The sequence below is a fragment of the Saccopteryx leptura genome, chromosome 1 (assembly GCF_036850995.1).
Source record: "Saccopteryx leptura isolate mSacLep1 chromosome 1, mSacLep1_pri_phased_curated, whole genome shotgun sequence".
In the NCBI taxonomy this organism is placed as follows: Eukaryota; Metazoa; Chordata; class Mammalia; order Chiroptera; family Emballonuridae; genus Saccopteryx; species Saccopteryx leptura.
Genome location: NC_089503.1, coordinates 328,023,437 through 328,035,981, shown reverse-complemented (window position 1 = coordinate 328,035,981; position 12,545 = coordinate 328,023,437). Strand labels below are relative to the sequence as shown.

Genomic DNA, 12,545 nt, shown 5'->3' with positions numbered 1-12,545 from the left:
CATGTTGGGATATTTGAAGGTGAAAAGATAAAAGAGATTTTCCACTGATTGGTCCAATTTTCACAATGATTTATGATGTAAGACGCTTAACTAAGTTTACTGGGGCAGAACATGTGTTGAGTTATGTGTTAAAAATAAATTCTGAAATAAGTCATTTTAGAAAGCTGAGTGCCATTTGAGATTTACAATCAAGAATTTGTCAGACCAATCGATAAAAATGATTATATGATTTTTCTCCAGTATTATTCAGCTGGATGTGGAGGTGGCCAGAGGTAGGCAGTATGAAATTAAAGGTGTTTGTGATAGAGTGATTATAAGAAGAGTGATTATATAAATTAAGCAATTTATATAATCTAAATTGCTTAAGAGTGGGTACATTTTGAAGAGTTGTGTTTTATTTGGTATCTAAAACTCATTTTACATACATGTAAATCCACAAAGAGGTATTTATGCCATAAACATTAATGAAGTTTAGGAAAAAAAAAGGTTTAAATAACTGCTATCTGTCAGAGAGTATGTGATGTTTACATATTTAAGTTCATACATGTCTCATACCATTGCAGTTTTATTACCTTCAATTTACATGAAAGAAGATTAGTAGATAGAATGTCAGCCTGGCATATAGATGCCCTGGATTTGATTCCTGGCCAGGGCACACAAGACAAGTAACCATCTGCTTCTCTTCCCTGTCCTCTCACCCTTCTCTCTCCCTTCCACAGCCAGTAGCTCAATTGGCTTGAGTGCTGCCCCAGGCACGGAAGATAGTTTGGTTGGTCCCAGCATCAGCCTCAGGCACTACAAATAGCTCAGTCGATTCAAGCATTGGCCCCAAATGGGAGTTGCAGGGTGGATCCGGTCAAGGCACATGCAGGAGTATATCTCACTATCTCCCCTCCACTCAGTTGAAAAAAAAAAAAAAAAGAAGATTGGGGTTCAGAAGTTACAAGAAGCTTACCAAAGTACACTTGGGAATTTATAATTACAAAGCTTGTTATACATATTAATCTATATGACCTTCCAAAAACAGAAGGGAAAAGAAATGAACATTTAGTGGACATTGTGAGGCCAGAGTCCTTGTTCTTTCCACTGTACTCAATCAAGAAGAAGTTAAATATGGCATCCTAAGGGATTTTTCTTTTATTTTTTTAAAGGAGATAAATTTACCTTCATTCTCCTGCGAGTGGCTTCAGATTAAAATGAAAAGAAATGGCATAAAAAATATCATTTTTTCCATAGTTAATGGCCAGATAGGTTATCAGTCAGCTGAGTATGATTTAAAATGCAAGGTTTTTAAGCTTATAATTATACTATTTTAAGCCTATAATTACAAATAGTATGTTATAAAATACATTTCTATCTTCTATATATTTAACCATCTGTTTTGAACCATTTTCTTTTTTTTTTTTAATTTCTTAAAAAATGTGTGTGTGCACATCTGTAGAATTAAGGAGACAAAGAATTTGCCTCTCTTCAAATCCAAATCTGCAGAGATATAAAAAGACAACAGTCTGCAGCAGAGATCCAGAGTAGAGTAAAGTAGATAAGAGACAAGTTGGCTCAAATTGACAAAAACAACAAAATCTGGCTGAACTATGGTGAAGAGTATCTGAGAACTGAGTATATTCATTTCTTCCTACCTTAGATTTTTCCCATCACACATTTTATTGGAGAGGGAAATAAAAAACACTACAGGAAGTTGACATGCTTTCCAATATCACCAAAACAGATCTAGAAACCAAAATAGATTACTAATTAAACACATAGCAGCAAAGAAGTTTTAAAATAGAAATAATAAAAAAGTTTCATTAAGAATCCTACAGCCTGACCAGGCGGTGGCACAGTGGATAAAGCATCGAGCTTGAGGCCAAGGTCGCTGGCTTGAGCAAGGGGTCACTCAGTCTGCTGTAGCACCGCCCCTGGTCAAGTCACATATGAGAAATCAATCAATGAACAACTAAGGAACCACAACGAAGAATTGATGTTTCTCATCTCTCTCCCTTCCTGTCTGTCTGTCCCTATCTGTCCCTCCTCTGACTCTCTCTCTGCCACACACACACACACAAAAAAAGAATCCTACAAAGTAAGATGCTCTGAGAGATCACACAGTAAGTAAAACACATAAAAAGATTCAAATACCAGCTCTACCCTTGCTAGCTGGCTGTGTTAACCTGGACAAACTCCTTAACGTTAGCCTGTGGAACCCAGTTTTGTAATGTGTAAAGTGGAACTTAACAAGATTGACATAAGCATTAAGTGAAAGAATGTAATTGAATACTAAGTACAGTGCTTACACAGGAATAGCTATCATTTTGTTACCTGCAAAAAACAAATGTCTTTTTTAAGGCCAAATGTTGACTTTTGATAATAACGCAACAGGTTCATAATATTATGCCTAAGCTGGTATTTCAGTTGTGAGTGCTATGGTCAAACTCTATCTAAACTAAAAGGTTTAAGCCCTGGCCAGTTGGCTCAGCGGTAGAGCGTCGGCCTAGCGTGCGGAGGACCCGGGTTTGATTCCCGGCCAGGGCACACAGGAGAAGCGCCCATTTGCTTCTCCACACCTCCGCCGCGCTTTCCTCTCTGTCTCTCTCTTCCCCTCCCGCAGCCAAGGCTCCATTGGAGCAAAAGATGGCCCCGGCGCTGGGGATGGCTCTGTGGCCTCTGCCCCAGGCGCTAGAGTGGCTCTGGTCGCAACATGGCGACCCCCAGGATGGGCAGAGCATCGCCCCCTGGTGGGCAGAGCGTCGCACCATGGTGGGCGTGCCGGGTGGATCCCGGTCGGGCGCATGCGGGAGTCTGTCTGACTGTCTCTCCCTGTTTCCAGCTTCAGAAAAATGAAAAAAAAAAAAAAAAAAAAAAAAAAAGGTTTAATTTAACACATCTAAACCCATGCCCCCTGATTAAAGGTGTGTTTTTTTTTAATAAACCAAACCTGGGGGCTTCTATTCCACACAGTTGTAAACCGGATTGGCTCAACCCAAGAGCTTCTGCATTTTCCCCAAGAATCTTCCTTGAACTCTGGGCATCTTTTTTTGTGTGTGACAGAGACAGAGAGAGGGACGGATAGGAAGGGAGAGAAATGGGAAACATCAATTCTTCGTTGCACTCCTTAGTTGTTCATTGATTACTTTCTCATATGTGCCTTGACGGGGGGGGGGGGGGGGGGGGGGGGGGCGCTACAGCAGACTGAGTAACCCCTTGCTCAAGCAAGCGACCTTGGGCTCAAGCCAGGTGAGCCTTGCTCAAACCAGATGAGCCCATACTCCAGCCAGCTACCTCAGGGTTTCAAACCTGGGTCCTCTGTGTCCCAATTCGACGCTGCTCTATCCACTGTGCCACCACCTGGTCAGGCTCTCTCTAGGAATCTTATTTCAGCTGTGTCTGTGTACGTAAACTGTTTAATAAGGAAAGCTACCCTAGAATACTCCATAGTGCTTGCTCCTGATCATTGTGTTAGTCCTTTTTAAAAAGAATGTCCTATTTTAATTTTGAAAGATAAAATTTAGGCATATTAAATTTGGGTATATTCCATACATCAAATTATTTTATTGAGCTAAAAATAACCATATTTAGTCTTTTATCTTATTCTATAAAAATGGCAATTTGACAATTGGGGGTTTATTTCTCTATGCATAATTAATATACTTATTGGAAACCATCAGAAGAAAAAAATTTATTTGAAAGCTATACAGTAACTGTTAGTAGTTTGCCTGATTAGATTTGTTTTAGAATTGAATAAAGAGAACTGAACTTCAATATCCTAGTTAAAAATGTTCTAAGAAACGCAATAATTTTGAGTTAGTAATTAGAAGATTATTGTTTCACATTAATCTGATCTAAACATATTCTGAGTTGCTTTTAGCCCTGAATTCTCCAAATTCTTTGAAAAGAGAAATGTTTTAAAAAGGCTTGCTTAAAATTTTTCATACCCTTCCATGACCTTTATTAGAAAATTATTTATGTGATCTTAGAAAATAAGGCTTTATAAAGTAGGTAGCATAAAACCAAAAATCTTCCTTTCATGTGGAAATAATAATGCTGTCTTAGAGGTGGAATAAATGTCTGTTAGCATTCACAAATATTAAACAGAATTACCTCAAAAAAAACTTTTTAAAGGAAATACTAAACTATTCAATTGTACCTGTGTACGTAAAATTAAATATAGTGTCTCTTTACCAACAAAGCTTAATGTCTGTTTCTGGAAGATCCTCTCTGACTAGAAAAAGATTTGGAACATTATTTGCTTAATTAAAACTATAGCTGAGTGCCTAACAATTTTATTTATTATGTGGAACATATATATATTTTTTAATATTGCAAATGACCTCTTTCACGGTTGGAGATCAAGTCAAAGCGCACGAGTACGGTCAAATTTTAATTTACCTAAACGGGGGAAAAAAGACATAATCAAACTGATAGCTTGATAGCTCTATCCAAACATATTACTGATTCTTTATGACCACCTACTGCATCCAACAAAATTGGTTTCAAGAACTCCAGCCAGTAGTCTAATACTACTTATAAAATCTAATTTGATACAATCAAGGCATGACAAAATTGAAAGATTACTAGAGAGAATGGACTACTCCGCTCTATATATTATAATGGCCTCTTTTTTTCCACAGGAAAGATACTACTTTGTCTTTATGCTAGACCAAAATTCAGAAAGAAAATTTCTTAGATTGCTCTACTATCCCTACTTCTAGGGTGACTGGCTTGTCATAGTATGCTCAGGACTTTCCTGGTTTTAGCACCTACATTCTAGGAAAACCCAAGCCAGGCAAATAAAGATGGTCACCCTACCTACTTTCAAGAATTATCTTAAAAATAGTTTTGGTGACATCATTAAAATACTAGTTATATTGTAAAAATATACTATGCAATGTCAGAATAAGTCTTATCACATTATGAGTAAGACATTTCAACTAAGTTTTTTTTAAAGATAATGGGTTTCCCTCATTTAAAATCAAAATTATAGGAAGTCACAATACAAAGGAAAAAAATTAATTTTCAAAAAACTAATTGTGTTTAAAGACAGTTTGCAAACTCTTAGTCAAAAAGCAAACTTTTCTATGGAAGACAGAAAATGATAAATTCTCCTGTTGTCCCTGAATATTACGGATATATGAATATTTATCCATATGAACCTTTAGAGCCATTTAAAAATACTCTGTAATTTAAAACCTAATAGAATATAATCATGAACTCATATACAGTTAGAGCTAAAAGTTAGTCTAAAAGGTTTCTAAACTATGTTAAGGCACTAAGATTGAATTAATAGCTGTTGTAAACAACAACGAACAGGTTTTAGTGATTCCCTACATTCCTTTTTTCTTTTTGATGTTTTTGTGAGAGATGAGAAACATTAACTCTTAGCTGTGCCACCTTAGTTGTTCATTGATTGCTTTTTCATATGTGCCTTGACTGGGGGGCTCCAGCTGAGCCAGTGAACTTTTGTGACCTTAAAACCAAGCCAGTGACCTTGGGCTCAAGTCAGTGACCACTGGTCATATTGATGATCCCATACTCAAGCCACAGACCCCACACTCAAGCCAGAGACCTCAGGTTTCAAACCTAGAACCTCAGGGTACCAGGTCAATGCTCTGTCCACTGCGCCACCACTGGTCAATCATGATTCCCTACATTCTTGAAGTAAGAAATACATGTAAGAAATTTTTGAGTTACTAAATTAATATGTTCTCAAAAAGAACAGAGAATAAAGATAATTAAAATGATAGAGAAAAAATTTAAAACAAAACTTTTACAACGATTGGGATAATAGCACTTTTGTTTCTGATCTAACTTAAGTATGCAAAGGTCTTTGGAATTCTAAGCTAGAATTCTTAGTTCATGCTTAGAAGACTTATGCTAAATATACTAACGTCTCACCTAAAAATACTAAGAATTAACATAGATTAATACTAAGAATAAACAAAAATTTCAAGCTATGAAGATAATTTTCTATAAAATAATTTGTGCATATGAGCAGATGTGTGTGTGCTATATATTTATAGAAGATATATAGCAATTTTTTACTATTGTATTTCCTTATTATACCTCTTCAAGTTTTAGCAGTATTTAACAAAACTAATCTATTTCTCAAGTTGAAAAAAATTCTTTACCAAAATTTTCCCTTAAACTCTTACATAAATTAACTTACATTACAAAACTTTATAGAACTATAATACATTATGTTTAAAGATATGATGAACAGCACACTTAAAATTATTTTAAAAGGAGGTCAAATCTGACCTGTGGGCCATGAAACACTACATCAACAGCTCTGCAGAAAGAAAAGTGATAAGGTATGAAACGAAGGCTCAGAAACTAGGACCTTATCAGCTGGAGTACGATTCGCGCCTGTAAGACAAATTGCTCAGCATGGCAAGTCCCCTTCCTGCTGTGATGAGGACAGAGCTGAATTTCCAATGCCCCTATCACCCTCCTCCTGTCTCCTGGACTTGATATCACACAGTCATGGAATGGATAATAGTTCTGAAGCATCCCCTACTTATTTTGAATACATTTTGTCAAAGTTACTAACAAGGGTCATTATCTTTGTCCTTTAACTGGCAATTCAGTGTTAAAAATAAAAAAAACCTTGAAAGGATAGTCATTAATAGGAACTATTGTATACTGACACTTTATTAACAAAGAATGATGATTTCTATCACAGTAAGGAAACTAAGTTTGTTACTTAAATCATTTTTAAGTTGCCTTGGTTCTTACAAATAAAATCTGTAACATAAAGATTTACCAAAGCCCACAAACTGTCTCACTTTAAATGTATACCTGAACACTGATGGACCTTTTCAGCAGTTCTTCTACAAAGTTCCAATTTGATTCCATTTGTCTCTAGAAAGGGAGAAAATATTATTACATCAAAATTATTGCTCTTAATTATAAATTAAAATTATGGTACAGCAAGTTAAGTGTGAAGTACAAACATTTTGTCCAATATCAGACCTCACTACAACTTCCTGAATGTCTAAAATTACTTCAGCAGAGTTGGTTGAGACTCAGTAGAAAAAATGTACAACCATTTCAATCCAATATAAACCTTATAAGGAGTTGTTTCATTAAACAGTGGCATTTCTATAAAAGTACAAATGTTTTAACAAGCATTTAATTTTTGCTGTCAGATATAATCTAACAGGGGGAAAAGGCTTTTTATACTTTTTGGAGTTTTTATGCCATGAGTGTTCGTCTTTATTCTGTTCTTTCCTCCCCAAAGACGTGTCTTCCTTTATTTTATGCAAACAGCCTCAAGACAGTTTGCTCTGTATACAAGTAACTACAACACTTACACAGAAAATAAAGTTTTCCACAATGCTACCTCATACTCAGGTAATGGTCACTTATTAGTCAACCTCAACTATCTAAAAGATTCCTCACAGTAAGAAAGAAAGCCAGAAAGGACTTTCACAGAGACAACATCTTTATAAAAAGGCTAGCAACTGAAAATGACTCTGCTTTTCCAACCGGAAAGGCTTCAGGACCTTCTCACAGGGTGCTAAGTTCACGGACACTCAGTTCTGCACACTGTCATACATGTATGCCAGGAGACTAGCATGTCTTCATTTCCTGGAGAGAGGAAACAGAAACTCCCCATTTGGTACTTCACTCCACCTCTTCATGATGTAGCCTTGGCTAATTTAAATTTAAATCCTTTCCCTGTAACAAACTGTAACTGTAAGTATATATAAAAGTGTTCAATGCGTTCTGTAAGTCCAAGTAAATTATATAGTTTTGGGAATCCCTGAGCTTGCAGGTGGTATCAGAAATGAAGGCAGTCTTGAGGATTGTCCCCTAGAACTTTGTAGTTGGCCCTAAAATGTTCTTGAAGAGTAGACCATTTTGTTTTAAGAACACTATATGTACATTGTGTTAGGTTCTTTATATTACTACTTTCTAAAAAAAATCTTTCCCATTTCAAAGATAACACAAGTGAGTCTCAGAAAGATCATGCATATACAAGTAACAGCATGGATTCAAATCCAAGTTGTTCTGCCTCCAAAACCAGTGTTCCTTCCATTATACCAAGTTATCAGTAAATTGTTTATTGTTTTTCTTTTTCTAACAAGCCTTACCTCAGCTTTGAACAATTTACAGTACTTTTATATCATTCTTTACTAAGAAAATGTCACTACGAGTCCCAAATAAGCAGGAACATGAACAGTTGATATTTTTAGCTTTATAATTTGATAGTGTTAATGAGCATGTTTCAATTACTCTGTTCTATCAAGGCATTTAAATCACATTAATTACAAAGAACTAGTGCAATTTCTTGTCTAAAGAATCTCAAGTCTATGGATTAGTACTGTGGCTATAATCTAAAACAAAAATAAAACATAACTCAGAGAAAAAATGACAACTCTCTCATGTCAAAATCAAGTCTGAGTAAAAGAATATATATCAAAAGAACATATATTTCTTCCATAGAAAAACCAACTTTGAGCAGCTACAGCGTTTTTTTATATATACTAAAGTTAACTCAACTAGAAAAAAAAATGAAAGTCATCAATTTGGGGATGTGCTTTAGATTTCCTATTCACTATCACAACTAAACACTAACTGAGGCTTCAGCACAGGTGGTATCTCTATCAGAAATACAAGAGATCCCCTACTTCCACACCCAGTGAACTCGGTAACCTGGTACAACTCTCATTTTAAGGTTACATTTCCCACTTTTTATCCACTAACCATTTCAGATGTTTCAAAGACGAGCATCAGTGGGCCTGACCAATTGCACTGTGTTATGGGCAGGTATAGCACTCTTAAAGCTTGCAATGCTCCAAAGTAATTTTTCTCTTCAAACTATATGTATTTGCTTTTTTAAAAAAATTTTAATTATTTATTTCTTTCTTTATTCAGTTTAGAGGAGACAGAGAGAGAGAGAGAGAGAGAGAGAGAGAGAGGAGACGAGAAGCAAGAAGCATCAACTTCCACACATGCCTTGACCAGGCAAGCCCAGGGTTTTGAACCGGTGACCTCAGCATTCCAGGTCAACGCTTGATCTACTGCGCCACCACAGGTCAGGCATATATGTATTTGCTTTTAAAATGGATAAGGATTGTGAGAGGATAACATACTCTCATCTAGGTTGAGAGAAAAGCACTGAACAGAAATCTATGTAAAACTGACAAGTCTAGTATGAGAAGTGAGATCCAAACTTAGAGGCATATTAAATTAAGCAATTGGCAAGTTTTGTGACTTACATTCATATAAAACAGAAGTCCATTTACAGAAACTTTTAAAATAAAAAAATATTAACTATATCTGGAACCTATTTAAAAAGTAAAGATTTCACATTCACTTTCAGAGCAAACAGTTTTCATTAAAAAAGTGCAACATCTCTGTGGTTAACACAAGAGGTATTTCTGTGCTGCAGGACATATTAGTAACCATTATTACTTCATATCATCCTCTCACAGCAGATAAGTAGAATGAAGAAGATAAGTGAAATAAAGCATGCTTAATGCATAACTGCTTTTTATATGGTAGTTGGCTATGCTAATACATCTTAAGGAGGAAAAAAAAGAATACAGGTAGTTTTCAAAATTCTAATCTAAATACTATATCCTAGACCCAAATTAACATCCTATACAAGCTCTAATGAGTCAGTATGTCTTTATATTCATAGATTTGAGTGGATGACATTATTTATAAATCATATTAGACACTTTTGTGAGTAAAAGGAAAAACTAACTAGATGGAATGAAGGGATAATAGGCATCAACTAGGACTGCCAATGGCAAACTGGTACATACAGTTAGCCTACCAAAGACCTATTCTTAAGAGGCATTCCTTAAGAGAACTCAATATCAGGTTTGTGATAAAAATAGGGTGATATTTAAGTACTGTGTACCTCAGTTTCTATATCTGTAAAATGGATATAGTACTGCCCTCTCACCTATTTCATAACACTTCAGAGCTAAAAACTGAATAGTCACTGTGAGATATTAAACAATTTGCAAATGTAATATGCTAAATGTAGGACCCCTAATGAAACTTATTACTAACTAGAGCTTGAGTTTTTCTTTAAAAGTCATTGACAAGTCTAAAAATATTTGATTCTTTGAGGACTCATGAATAAAAGCAGTATATTTTACATATACACATACAAATTGTACATTTTTATTATTTTTATCAAATGAAAGGTATTTTTCAAATATCATGGGTCTCTTTTCTCTTAAAATCTTTTACATACTTTAAAGAATTGAGATTTTTAAGAAAGTACGTATTTTGGCAAAAGGAAACCACACGAACTGCTGAAAAATATTAAAACACAAAGGTCAAGCAATTATAAATACAAAAATTCATTTACTATTTTGACTGAGAACTAGTAAAAGCAATAATTTCCTATGGAATTCTGTGTATGAAACAGAAGAATGATTTCAGCAATGCTACTTTGATGTTTGTACTAGTACAATTCATCTTTACAATAATAACAATAATAATATACATTAATGCTGCTATCTGGGGGGTAAACAGCAACCACTACTGAAATATTCTTCCCACACAAATGACTGTTACTGCAGTTCTAACAAGTATTAATAACCTGAAAACATGTTCCTTGAAGAAAGAGGCAGTACAATCTGTTTCATGTTCTTATTATTGGCACCTATTTTTATAATAGCCCCACAACAGGAACCCAGAAGTGCTTAACTCATTACCATATTTATTTATACCGATTCAAAGCAGAAATATGTACTTGGAGGAATTAATGTTAGAAGAGAAATAAAAATGCTAAGTAGAGACATTAGAAAAATAGGTAGATTGTTTTGTTCTTTTTTTAACTGTCTAGTATTCTAATAAAAGATGTTAAACATGATCATATTAACTATACAAAAATACTCAGTAAAAAAGATGCTATAGTAATAATGGTAATTGATAGCATTTATTATTTACTGTGTATCAGCATGGCAAGGACTTACGTACTGAAACAAAGAACATACAACTTTTCTCTGGGAGAAGCTCCTTCGTGGACTTCATGTAGAGCAGTGGTCCCCAACATTTTTGGGCCACGGACCGGTATAATGTCAGAAGATATTTTCACGGACCGTGAAATATTAAAGGCCCCACGGGGCCTTTAGGGTGGGATGGATAAATGTATCACGTGACCGAGACAAGCGTCAAGAGTGAGTCTTAGACAGATGTAACAGGGAATCTGGTCATTTTTTAAAAACAAAACATCGTTTAGACTTAACTATAAATAAAATGGAAATAATGTAAGTTATTTATTCTTTTCTGCGGACTGGTACCAAATGGCCCACGGACCGGTACTGGTCTGAGGCCCGGGGGTTGATTTAGAGGACCTCACGAGGTCTTTTCCATTTCTGTGACACAATGTCAGTACTAACTGTCCCTCAGATTTCAGGGAGATTTCTCAACTACCTCTGCCCAATATTACAAAAAGAGAAAAATCTGCCAAGTCCAACAAGAAACATGTTTCACAGAGCAATAGTGGAATATGTGCTACCACATGTCAGTGAAATCTTATGGTCCTACTCTCTGTCTAATTTCACTTAGCAAGGCACTTTTAAAAAACAAGGATTTCCAGGCCCTGGCCGGTTGGCTCAGTGGTAGAGCGTCGCCCTAGCGTGCAGGAGTCCCGGGTTCGATTCCCAGTTAGGGCACACGGGAGAAGCGCCCATCTGCTTCTCCACCCCTCCCCTTCTCCTTCCTCTCTGTCTCTCTCTTCCCCTCCCTCAGCCAAGGCTCCACTGGAGCAAAGTTAGCCCGGGCGCTGAGGATGGCTCTGTGGCCTCTGCCTCGGGCACTAAAATGGCTCTGATTGCGGCAGTGACGCCCCAGACGGGCAGAGCATCGCCCCCTGGTGGGCATGCCAGGTGGATCCCAGTCAGGCGCATGCGGGAGTCTGTCTGACTGCCTCCCAGTTTCCAACTTCAGAAAAAAACAAAAACAAAAAAACCCCCAAGGATTTCCAAACTCCAAAACAGATGACTAAATTAGGATCTCCAAGTTGAGACCTAGAAATCTGAATTTTTAAAAACTCTCAGGTAGGTCTGATGATCAGCCAGGTTGAGGAACCACTCCCAGAAAAAAAGACCAGTTTTAAAAATATAAACACACTGGCTTCAAGAATTTAGATGTTTATTTTAGGGAACTGATAGGATAATATATAATATAATACTATGCTATTCATTTCTAAACATGGGAAAAATTATGTATGAATAGGGCTTCAAATAAATCTACCAGCTGGTTTTACTCATAGGGCCTTTTATTCTTTTTTTTTTTTTTTTGTATTTTTCTGAAGTTGGAAATGGGGAGGCAGTCAAACAGACTCCCACATGCGCCCGACCGGATCGACCCAGCATGCCCACCAGGGGCGATGCTCCGCCCATCTGGGGCATCGCTCTGTTACAACCAGAGCCACTCTAGCGCCTGAGGCAGAGGCCACAGAGCCATCCTCAGCGTCCAGGCCAACCTTGCGCCAATGGAGCCTTGGCTGCAGGAAGAGAAGAGAGAGACAGAGAGGAAGGAGAGGGGGAGGGGTGGAGAAGCAGATGGGTGCTTCTCCT

At 36.6% G+C, this 12,545-nt stretch overlaps 1 protein-coding gene across 1 annotated transcript in view; it reads right to left on the bottom strand.

Moving 5' to 3' along the window:
- Positions 1–12,545, bottom strand: part of MMS22L (MMS22 like, DNA repair protein) — a 144,313-nt gene that overhangs the window by 92,402 nt on the left and 39,366 nt on the right. The window contains exon 11 of the mRNA XM_066358846.1: positions 6,793–6,855. Coding sequence (XP_066214943.1) covers positions 6,793–6,855 — 63 coding nt within the window. The remainder of the gene's footprint in view (positions 1–6,792; positions 6,856–12,545) is intronic.